Below are 12,336 nucleotides of genomic sequence, written 5' to 3' on the forward strand. Positions count from 1 at the left end.
CTTGGGCAAATTTATATAACCTCTCTGTATGTAGCTCAGTAGGTTTATCAACTGTTCTTATAGATAGCTGCCTGACGGTGTTGCTGATGGTATGAAATAATCCCATATGGAAGTCCTAGCACGTAGTGACCACTCAACATGTTCTCTTTCCTCCAAGGACCATCATGAACAGATTGTTGTAGGGTAGGGAAGCTATGGAGGGAATATGAAAATTGGCAGGAGCAGGCAATCAGCCTTTAATCACTGAGTAATCATCCTGTGCGCTGTGCTTCATGGGCACCAACTCATTGAATTCTTGCAGCAACTCTTTGATATTAGATGCTGAGAGAGTAGCTAACTCCGTCTCACTTTTCTCTACACATGTTCAGGTCCTTAGATTTGGGATAGTTGTGCTTGGGGATGGGGTAGGACCAACGTGACCTTTTAAAGCCCATTTGCTCTGAACAGTCTACCTGTTGCGTTTTTCTCTTTTCTCCCCACCCCACCTCTCACTTGTCTCTCCCTCCCAGCAACCTCTTTCTACACTGACCAATCCCACTCTGTCCTCCTTTACTTTCCATTTATTAAATTATGGCCTCTCAGAACTAAACTGAGCATTAAAGATCATCCAGTTCTGTGTTTTTCAAAATTTTTTAAAAAAAAATTTCCAAACCCTCTTCCCACAGAAAACCTTACGTAAAACTCCCAAGAAATGGAGCTGAGTAAGTGGACTTGTTATGAAGAGCAATGGGCATCCCCATGGCCATCTCAGGTCCACCATACCGAGAAGGTACGCTGGCCAATGTGGGAGACTTAAACCATGCTCACCTGAACAAAATGAGCTTTGTGGTCCACGGTGGCTTCTGACATGACCGGGCACAGGGACATGGCAACTTGTTTTCTCTTCTGAGGGAGCAGCTTAATGCCGATGTGTCAGCTCCAAGACTGTGCAAGGCTCTACGCTAGCCTCCCCGCTCCCCACTGCTGTAAGATATATTATCAGATGAGCACTGTCTTCTCACTTTGTAATATAACGGTATAGACATTTATGAAGCTTCTCCTAACTTTTGAAAGTCAATATAATCAAAGCACAATGCATCTTAATTGCCAGCACCCCCAACCCTGTGCAGAACAAATGGCGGCAGTCCTAAGTAAAATGAGTGCTGGCACCCACCTCAAGAAGGGTGGGGAAGCCAAGCTGGGGTTTCTGTAAAAGTGCCCCAGACAAAATAGTTTGCATCTAAGGTGCCTGGTTTTCCATAGTGCTTTTTTCTAGGCTACATAAAACTATTTTTATACCCATCATTTCCTCTACCTCACAATTTGCCTAGAGGCAGGGGAAAAGACAATTAATTCAATTTTTCTGGGGAAACAGACATCCAGCAATTCTATGTCGAGGAGCATAGGAGGAGTCCAAAAGCTATCTTCAAGGCTAACTCATCTTATCATCATAACAATGACGTGGTAAGTGGTCGTCTGGCCAAATGTTAAGGGTTCCAATCCTGGCTCTGCCTCTTAATAGTCATGTGACATTGGATGAGATATTTGACCTCTGTCTGTTTTAGCATCTTTATTTGTAAAGTGGCTGATAATATGGAAGTACCTACTTCATAGCCTTGTCAAGGAATTAAATGAGTTACACATGTAAGAAGCTAAGAACAGCACCAGCATATAGTAAGTACTTAATAACTTTGAGTTATTAGTATTTGTGTAGTACTTTATGGTTTATGAAGCACTTCCACAGACATTATTATCTCTTGACTAGGATCCAGATCACTTGACTCTCAGCCCAGGCATTTGGAAAAAAATCAGATTATTGGGGAAGGTCCAGCATGCTTTACTGAACACATCCACTGAGGCTAGTCTACTAGCCGATGGTGTTTCCAGTCCAGTCCTGTCTTTTTGTTGCATGTCCTGGAAAAGTATTCTGCAAGGTACCCAGGACATCCCCTCTGCTCTGGAAGAAGCTCCCACCCAGGAGGCATAAAGTTTCTTTCATCCTTTATACAGCAGGAGGCAGAATTATGTACATTGATGCTTAAGCTCCAGCTGTCTTATCTCCTTACTTCCAAACACCACTGGATATTCTTTAAAAAGCCAATTCTGGGCTCAGGCAATTAAGCTGTATCATTTCCCCTGGTAAAACCTTTAGACGCCTTATAAAGCAACATCAAAGAGCTACTCCATGAGTGCTGGTCACCATCCTTTCCCCACACTCCAAGCAGGGAAAGGGTAAGGGGGTAACATTTCTGGAGTACCCAGTGTGTATAAGACTAGGTTACCACGATCAGATCCCTACAAATGAGGAAATGGGGCTGTAGAGGGGAGAAGTAACTGCTCCAAGGCACCACAGTGGATAAAAGCTCTAGCCACGCACTTCCCAGCTCTATGATCTTCCTCAATTTCTCTGAGCTGAGTTTTTTCATCTATAAAACTGGGATAATGATCGTACACATCCCACAGGGTTATTGTAAAAACTCAATGCGTTAATTCATTCATTATACTTAGCACAATGACTAGCATATACAAGAGCCCAGTACATGTAAGGTTTTATTATCATTATTACCCAAAAAAGAGGATCAGCTAGGATTCACTCTGTACTTCTTTCATTAAACGAAGTGGGGCCCTTGTCTCTGACTGAGGACAATGACTTCGTGTCCAAATGACAGCGCTTTAACATCCCTCAGCCAAGTTCATGGTGTGGGGCATGGGGTACGGTTCTAGCTATGACTTCCACCTTCTTTGCAGTGGGAGTTGTTTTGTCCAACCTACAATGCAATTCACTTATCATTACTGTGCAGTGGTGAGTCAGTCTTTCTTTGAATCCTTTTATTGAGGGGATACTCACACCCTCATGAAAATCAGCCTATTCCATTTTGAACACCTCTTATAATCAGGAAGTGTCCTTTCTCTGTTCCTTTTCCTTCTACCCTCCCAGCCCTTCCTTCCTCTCCTTCTCCTTCCTCCTTTCTTTTTCCCTTCCCTCTTCTCCTCTCTGCCCTGTCCTCTCCCACCTCTCTCCTCTCCCCCCCCCAGGTCTTGCCAGTTCAGAGAACCTGAGGTCCTGCTGTTTCCCCCGAAGCCACCGTCCAGTCGCTGACCAGTCAGGAGAGCGTGGTACGTCTTCAGTGTAGTCACTTGGCCGGCTGATGAGAACTCAGCTCCCAATGGTCCTAACAACCCTCTAGGCTTTGCAGAATCTTTCAGAAGCAAAACCTTTTTCCTGGGCCTTATGGCTTGGCCTTCTGGTCCATTAATGTCATCCATCGGTTCACTTGATTTCCATTATTAACCCCATCTTGAACCACATGAAACATGAAATGGGTTGATCTGATGTCTTGAACCCCAGCTGGGCCGGTATGCAAGCCAAGGAGAGGGCTGGGGCACTAGGGGAACCGAGGCACGCAGGCAGCCTTCACTGGTTGAGATCCTCTGCCCGGGGCAGCTCGGCTCCTGCTCGTGCCTGGCCACGAGCAGCCTGGGGCGGCGCTGCCGCTTTAAGAGAGGGGCGGGGCCCGCGTACTGGCAAGGCTGGGCCAGCCCACAAGGCTCCTTTTCCTTTTTGATCCATTCAAAAATTACTCATTGCAAATTCCCGGACTGCTAGGAGCGGAGAAGGAGGGGCGCGGAGGAGAGAGGGTACTGCGGGCGCAGTGCTGGGGGCACCCGGGAGCCGGGGCGGCTGACGGCCTGTCCCGCAGAAGCCGCTGGCCGCGCTCTGGCTCCGGTGGCCTCACCAGGAAGCGTCAGAGTCTCTACACGGGGAAGCTCGGAGCGCCGCCTCCGCCGCCGCCGCCTCCCGCCCGGCGCTCGGTCCCCGAGCCGCCTCCCCTGCCCCAGCCGGACTCCCGCCTCCTTCCCGGACGATCCGGCTCGGGCGCCCTCCCCGGCGATGGCTGGCCGCTGAGCCATGGCTCAGTACGGCCACCCCAGCCCGCTCGGCATGGCCGCGAGAGAGGAGCTGTACAGCAAAGTCACCCCCCGGAGGAACCGCCAGCAGCGCCCCGGCACCATCAAGCATGGATCGGCGCTGGACGTGCTCCTCTCCATGGGGTTCCCCAGAGCCCGCGCGTAAGTGGCCGGGTCGCAGCCCCGCGCGACCCCTCCCGCCCCGCGCGGCCGGCCCTCGGCTTCGCTCCGGCTCGCTTCCCCGCGCCTGCCTCCCGGGCGGCGCGCTCCCCGCTGCCCACGACCTGTTGGGGGCGGGATGGGCGCGCGGGCAGCCCGGGACTCATCTCCCGGCGGGTGTGCAGAAGACGCGTCGCGGGAGCGCCGGGCTGGGGGCTCGCCTAGGGATGCCTAAAGCTGGGGGCGAGGGCAGCAGATTCGAGTCCCGGGTGGGGTGCCCGGCTCCCAGCTCCGGCGGGTGGAGCTAAGCTGTTCTCTCGCGCTCTCCCCGAGGTCTCCAGCGCCGAGCCCCTGGGGAGGCGGGGCCCCAAGAGGACTCTGGCACCCTGTCCATCCCGAACGCTGGGCTGGCCTGGGATCCCCTGGTGGCTGGGAAATGGCAAGGGACTGCGGGGCAGGGAGGCCGGAGCCCCTATTGCAGCCGCTTCCAGCTCCGGATGTCTGTCTCTGGTTCGGTCTCCCTCTGGAGTAGGAGGAGCGGGAGCGTGGGTGTTGCTGCGTGTTCACTGATAGGGAGATGGAATGGGAAGGAGAAGCGATCCCTCCAGGGGACCTGGGTTCTCGTCAGTGCTGACGGCAGCGCAGAAATCTGTGGGTGCCTGAGAGTAAGGAGGGGGAGTCGCCCTCCTTCATCCTTCTTCCTCTTGGAGAGTGGGATAGGGAAGGGCAGAGAGAGCGCAGGTGGCTGTCCCTGCAGCCTGCTGGGGAGAGGCCTGGTTGCCAGCACAGGGCAGCAGCAGCAGGAGTCGGCTTAAGTCTTAAGCCGGTCAACTCAAGTATGAGGGAGTGGAACCCTGCCGAAGGGGAAGCCAAGGCCCGGGGCCAGGCTCTTCTCCCTAACGTGAGTCCCTGGCGTGCAGATTTCATAGGCCTGGGAGCTTGTGAGGGTGCAGCTTCTTTACACCTTCCAATTACATCACCTGGATAGGAGAGTTGGGCAAACTTTATCAGGAAGGGCCAAGTAAATGAAAGTCCTTTTTTTTCCCCCTGCCTTTCTTCAAGTGATAGCTTTAGGCCTCCCTTCCCCTGCCCCTGGGCAAACCTTGTTTATTCTTTACTAACTTGGTTATAGCCTCTTAATGAAAGTGGACCCTGGAATTTATCATTACCCAGCCTGCTGGGACAGGTTGGAGTGGCCTTGGAAGGCTGCAAAATGGACTGATGGTTTGTGCCTCCCACTGACTTCCAAACACTAGGGCTCCAGTTCCTGATGCCAGAATTACTGGGAGAAGAAGTTGTGAGCTCGGCAGGGGTGTGTCAGGTGTGGATGCTGCAAGTTAGGTCCTTTGTGTGGATGATCAATGTGTATAGCTCTCCTTAAAAACTGGAGGTAGGAGCCAGGAAGTCAGCTGGGAAATGATGCAGAATTAGCATAGTCCCAGGCAACTGCCTTTTCTGAAATGAGGCCAACATGAAAGACCTAAATTGCTTAATTAAGGGAAGAAATACTTAACTGAACTCCTCAGACTATCATATTGCTCTTCAAACCAGCTTTAAGGGGACGTCTTTCTTCCTGCACTGAGTCCAGAAGGCCTTGCCTGTGTCCTGACAAATCAGTAGGGTCATCTAATTTGGGCTTGTTCGACCCCGTCTCATAATAGCTAGCATATATTGAGTACTTACTATATACTGTTGTTTTCTTTTCTTAACTGATAGTCAGAACATAAACTATGTACTGTTCTAAGCACTTTGTCTTTATTCCCCATTTTATCCTCCCAATAACTCAATGAAGAAGGTAGTACAGGCCCATTTTATAAATTGGAAAACTGAGGTTTAGAAAGGTTACATAACTGGCTTAAGGTCACAACAGTAAGCAATGAAGTTGGGATTCAGACCCAGGCATTGTGTCTGTATAGTCCAGGCCTCACATCATCTAGGGCCAGGATGTAAATGATTTAATGTGGCTAAAATACGCTTAGAACAGTTCTTGGCACATAGTGGGCGATCATTAAGTGTTAGCTACTGTATTACTTTCCTATGGCTGCTGTAACAAATGACCACAAACTGGATGGCTTAAAACAACAGAAATTTATTCTTATAATTCTAGAGACCAGAAGTCCAAAATCAGTATGGGCTGAAATCAAGGTGTCCACAGGGCGGTGCTCTCTCCTGGAGGCTGTAGTGGGGAATCCATTCCATGCCTCTTCCAGCTTCCGGTTGGGACTGATATTCTTTGGCTTGTGATTGCATCATTCCATTCTCTGCCTTCATGGTTGCATTGCTTTTTCCTCTCTCTGTGTCAAATGTCCATCTCCATGTCTCTTATAAGGATACATATGATTGTGGCTGGGTGTGGTGGCTCACACCTATAATCCTAGCACTCTGGGAGGCCAAGGCAGGAGGATCCTCTGAGCTCGGGGGTTCGAGACCAGCCTGAGCAAGAGCGAGACCCCGTCTCTACTAAAAAAAAAAATAGAAAGAAATTAGCTGGATAACTAAAAATATATATAGAAAAAATTAGCCGGGCATGGTGGCACATGCTTGTAGTCCCAGCTACTGAGGAGGCTGAGGCAGTAGGATTGCTTGAGCCCAGGAGTTTGAGGTTGCTGTGAGCTAGGCTGACACCGCAGCACTCTAGCCCTAGCAACAGAGACTCTGCCTCAAAAAAAAAAAAAATAATAATTTCAAGAAACTATTTTTCTGCCTCTGAAAAAACAAACAAACAAACAAACAAAAAGGATACATATGATTGTATCTAGAGTTCACTTGGAGAATCCAGCATTATCTCTCCATCTCAAGGTCCCTAACTTAATCTTATCTACAAAGTCCTTTTTTTGTTTGTTTGTTTTTACCAGATAAGGTAGCATTCTTGGGTTCAGGGATTAGGACACAATAGCCTTTGGGGAGGCATTATTTAGCCTATCGCAGCTACTATTATTATTATTACTACAGCTGCCACTTTTTACCTAAGAGGTAACTGAGAGGAGGCCTGGAGGGAGGGAGGTTGGGTGTGTCGCTCTGTCTTTCTTAAACTCTCTGCCTCAAAGGGGCCGAGCCTTCAGAGGTTGCCTGATCTAGTTGGACTCCCTGCCCTGCCCTGCTTCCCTCCTCTACCTCAACTCAGAAAGGCTGCTGCGGTTGGCCTTCCCCTTAATAACCTAACAGGCCAGTCGGAAGAAGGGCCATCGGGGATTTCAAAGAGCAGGCTTTTAACTTCCTTTTGGAGAGTTGAGAAGAAAGAGAGCAAGGGCATCAGGTTTAGTTTATAAGAAGCCTCTTTCTTCAGCCGTAAGCCTAGAGGGTGGAGCATGATGGAAGTCCGGAGCAGGAAAGAGCAGTCATAGTCTCCTGGGTTCCGGAAGACTGTGATGTAGTGCCTCAAGAGGGGATGAGACAAGTTTCTCAAACCTGGCCCTTTCAAGAGTGGCTGTCAGCTCTGATTTCCCCTGTGGGTCTGTGTTACTCGACAGCAAGGAGGGACACTTCAGCTGGGCTCTGGGTGGGCCAGCAAGGCAGGTCCCATTCCAACCCATGCTGTGCTGTGCTCCGGTCTCAGAAGTCACTTAACCCCACAGGGCCTTGCTGGCGCCCTCTTAGGGGAGCATGATTAATAAGTGCGTGCTTGTTAAGTGCCTGACAGAGCTAAGAGGACCAGAGGCTGCAGGGCTGGCTCGGGAAGGGTGCCCTCAGGGCGTGTTCTCTCTAGCTCCTTACTCCCCCTGAACTAGGCTGGGTTTTTTCCATCCCACCATATGAACTTTGGTCCAACTTAGACACTGCTGTAGAAGAATCTGCCACATGGAGAAGGGTGGAGAAGTGGTGATTGCAACTGTGTCTGTGTACACATGCAAGTACAAGGAAAAGGAGGTGTTAGGGAGGCATCAGGAAGGAAACTTTCAAGGGGCCAAAATGGCCTATCCCTTCCTTTTTCTTTCTATGTCCACTTACACTTCCCTGTTCCAAAAGTTCTAAAAATAAAGGTCCAGCTTCCTCTAGGCAAGTGAAGTTGGTCAGAGGGAAAAGGAAGAGTGTGTGTCAGACAAAGGCCCGAGGAAGAAAGGGCCTCAGAGGCCAGGACGGAGGCTGAGTCTAACACTGGAGCAGGCCGGCCAGGACTCTGATAAGAGCTGTCACTTTGCACAACCAGACTTGATGTCAGAGCGCTAACATCCCCTAGCTGAAGTCTGTGGTCTCTGGGGACAGAGGCTCTCATTGCTTCTGTAGCTCGGGGCCAACTCTGGGACTTGGAGCATGCCACCGAATAATTGAATTTGAGGAGTCCTTGCTGATATAACTCTGACCTTTTTTTTTTTTATATTTAATTTTTTGAGGGCACCCGTGGCTTGAACTTTCTTTGTCTACAGCAAATGGCATTCAAATGTTTCCTAATAATTAAGACAAAATAATCTTGGGAAGGACACTGCAGCAGGGGTCAGAGGTCCTGAGCTCTGGTCCAGCTTCTGACTAACCTATGAAGCTTCTAGGTCTTCCATTTAACCCTTTTCCCTCAATACCCTGTTCAGTGTCTATACATGGCAACATCTGTCATGTGTCACGGGCTTTGTGAAGACAAAATGAGATAATGGAGAGGAAAGAACTTGGGAAAGTGAAAAATAGAATCTGGACACAGATGTTATTATGGCATTATTGTGTTGGATTGGAAGGACAGAGAGAAGGGGAGATGGCGGTGGAGGTGTCTGGCTAGGAATTACACGCCCTATTGGCTTATTCTTTGTCTCTACTGAGAATATGTGAACAATACCTAGTTAAAGATCGGGATGGCAGCAGAAGGAAAGAGCTGGAATGAGCGCCTTCGACTTGGCTTGGACAGTCAGCTGTGTTAGCTATGCCTCACTGCCCAGAGATAAAAGCAGCTCAAAGTTGGCAGCACGAGGAGTTGAGAAGCATCGTGCGGAACCCGTGAATTAAAGTATCTGGTTTCTCTGGCTTTCTCTAGCTTACCTGTTGGTTGACATTGGATCCCGTGAAAGCACTTGGCCAACCCCACATCTCTGAAATGTAGCTGACTCCAGGGTGGGGGCTGCAAGGGCCTTGGTTAGAACGAGAAGAAAAACCAGAGCCTACTTGCAGCTGAAAGGCTCTTCTTATAGAGGGGCAGGGCAAGGAAGTCTCTATTCTACCTGCTGTGATCGGGCACCCACACAATACTCCCTTACATCTGTGTGTTATTGTATGGTTTAAAATTGCTCTCACATGCATTAAATACCCCACAGCAGCCCTGTGAGGTGAAGCACACGATGTGTGCCTTGTTTTAAAGATGAAGACATTTGAGGCTCAGGGGGCTCAGGGACCTGCCCACAGTCACACAGTTGGTGCGTGGGGGCCAAGTTGCCGTAACAGCCTCAGGCTAAGACTGCAAGTCTAGTGAACTTTCTAGGCTACACAGACATCCTGGTCAAAATAAGAAAGTCTTGACATGCTTTATTTTTAGCTTGGTTGAAGTATAAGTTATGTACAATAACCTAAACCAATTTAAAGATTGATGCATGTTGACAAACGAGTGTACCTGTGGGATCTCTGCTACAAAACACAGCACATGCATTGCCCCTAAAATTGCCCCTACAGTTAGTTGTCCCTCTGCCCCAGCCCTGGGTGACCACCAGTCTGCTTTCCGTCCTGTGGATTAGTTTGCGTTGTCTAGACCTGTATCTGAGTGGAATCGTGCAATGCGTGCTCTTGTACCTGCCTTCTTCCTTCACCATGACACTGCTGAGACTCACCCTGCATGCATCAGTACTTTGTCTCTTTTTATTGCTGAGTAGACCTTGGGGTATTTGGATAGTAGGGTAATTATAACCCCTTACACACAGCTTCTATGAAAATTCCCCGTTATGCCCAGATTTCTAATACTACTTTAGGCTTTTAGACCACTTTAGCGCTTACAAAGCAGATTCACGTAATAATCACTATCAAGTCTCAGACACTGATAATGTGATGAGGAAACTGAGATCCAGAAGATTAAGTGGCGCGGAAAGTGAAGGGCATCCCGCCTTATGGCTCTATCCTGTGGTTTTGTCACTACCCCGCTCCCTGCCTTCTGCCACCTCACACTCCAGCTGCCTTTCAGCGAGTGGGCAGTAATTCTCAGGAGTAAAGGCTTTGCTTTTCAGAGAGACAGCAAACCTCGGGAATCGTGTCTCCCGCCAGCTTTGCAAAGTGCAGCTGGTGATGGCGTGGTGGTGCCGTCAGTACCTCCCCCGTCCCACAGGCATCGGTGTGTGTTAAGGTGGTGCCCTCTACTTGGCATCTAGACACCGAAGAGCCCCCACTGTTATCTGCCCTGTCCCTCCTGCCCTGATACACAGAAGCCTGAATTTGTGGCAGCTGTGCAGATGGCTTGGGTTTGAACCCCAGCTCTGCCCCTTACCAGCTCGGTCACCTTGCCTTAGCTGAACACGCTACCCCTCAGTTTTCCTGTCTGTAAAATATTGACAATGACAATCCTTACCTTGAAGAAGCATTGTGAGATCCAGCAAACAGCTGGAGAGTGCCTGGCATTTGGCAGACCTTCAGTAACGAGGTAGATATTGCTGCCACTCAAGTGGCGATGTTACTCCCCATGGCTCCCGATGTCTTCTGGTTCCTTGGTTGCCCTCCACTTTTACGTTTCCCTGCTCCTCACTGAGCTGTGGGCACAAAGTAGTGAGGGGGTTAGAGGCCAGCTGGTGCATTGTCTCCCAATACTGCATTCTGTTCCTGTGTACTCTCATTTGCTAGAGTGCCCGCAGGGGTGCCTGGGCTGGGTGGAAGCAACCCCAGAGCAGAACCAGTGCCGCCCAGGCTGCTGACTGTAATAAATGGCTGGGGCTGGAGCTGTGAAGGGCTGCCATATGGTTGTCTTCTGATTACTCTCAAATGGAATCAGACTGCAGCCCTGGGGCGGGGTAGTGGCGGGGGAGAGAGAGAGATAGAGAGGAGAAGAGAGAGAGAAAGAGAAAGAGAAAAAGAGAAAAGCGCTCCAGAACAGATCCTCCCTGCACTGTGATGGGCACAGCCCCAAGCAGGATGCAGAGTGTGTGCTCAGAGAATGAGATGCCTATGGTCCTCATCAGACTGAACACTCTGGTCTTCTTCATGGGAGCATTCTCCCAGGGGCCACTGGGTACTTGCCCAAAGGCTGATGGGAGAATCTCTGGCTTTTCTCTTTTCCCTAGAGGATGGGTGGAGTCCTGGACCCTTGCCAGCGACTTTCCTATTCCATCTTGCTCACATCCCCATTGTCCTGATGTCTTTGCAGTCATGCTCTTTGCCACCTACTATTTATGAGGATGAGGTCTGTGGCAAAGTGTCCTAGATGAACATTCAGAAATTGAGCTCTTTGTGTGTGCAAGGCATCCTACTACATTCTGTGCAGTCCTCAGGATGAAAAGGCAAACGTCAAGTTGAGCAAACTAGGTCTACCTTTCTTTCAGACCCTGGCTTTGTGCTCTCACTGTACTCTCTCCTATTGGCTGCTTAGACTCAAATACATCCTTTTCCTTCCCAGGCCTCAGTAGTCCCAACTGTAAAAAGGGTTGAAGTCAAGCACCTCTAAGGTCCCTTTTCAATTCTGGTGACTTCAGGGTGACATTGACAAGTGTTTCTGAACAGCACGAGGATGCTTTCACTGCTTTGTGTGTGCTTCTCTGTTCCAGAGCATTTGGCTTTTCTGTTTTTGTTTTTGTTTGTTTTTTTGCAGTGCTTTATTGTCAAATTCTTCTCCCCCTTTAAAGAAAACCGTTAAGGACCGTTGATATTCTAGAGAGTAAATAAACAGAAAGAAAGAAAGATACGAGGCAATTACAACGGTGGGGAGTCATTTAACTAGTAGGCATTAGTATAATGTTCAAATTGGTACATAATGTGCTTTCTTGCAAAATATAACCAAAGTGCTAGTTAAATAGGAGAGGAGGTTAGTGCCTTGAGCCCAGCACCTGGGGCAAATAAATGACTCATGGGCACCTTTTTCATTAAAGGGACATCTTCCCTTCTGCAGAGTCACCAGCTGTTCATGTAGCACTTCCCGTTGTGTTGCTCGCTTGCCCCTGTGGAAGCATAAACATTCTTGGACATAAAGCAACTGTGGCCGCGCGCTCCGCCAGGACCAGGGCTGCTCCCACACAGAGCGGGAAGCTGAAAGACGCAGCACCGTGGCAGCTCACAGCAGTCCGCAAAATGCCAAGGGGAAGCTGACAGCACAGATGGCCAGAGGCAACCGAGTGTTTCCAATTTCTTGCAGGTTTTGTTGGATGAACCTTCTCCGTGAGTCAGGTAGCAGGATTGTTTAGC

General features: G+C 49.4%; 1 protein-coding gene across 1 annotated transcript in view; it reads left to right on the forward strand.

The window, feature by feature from the left end:
* The first annotated feature begins 3,563 nt into the window (after positions 1-3,563).
* Positions 3,564-12,336, forward strand: part of UBASH3B (ubiquitin associated and SH3 domain containing B) — a 138,624-nt gene continuing 129,851 nt past the window's right edge. Inside the window, exon 1 of the mRNA XM_012644918.1 lies at positions 3,564-4,050. Coding sequence (XP_012500372.1) covers positions 3,890-4,050 — 161 coding nt within the window. The 5' untranslated portion in view covers positions 3,564-3,889. The remainder of the gene's footprint in view (positions 4,051-12,336) is intronic.

The sequence above is a fragment of the Propithecus coquereli genome, unplaced genomic scaffold (assembly GCF_000956105.1).
Source record: "Propithecus coquereli isolate 6110/MARCELLA unplaced genomic scaffold, Pcoq_1.0 Scaffold222, whole genome shotgun sequence".
Classification (NCBI taxonomy): Eukaryota; Metazoa; Chordata; class Mammalia; order Primates; family Indriidae; genus Propithecus; species Propithecus coquereli.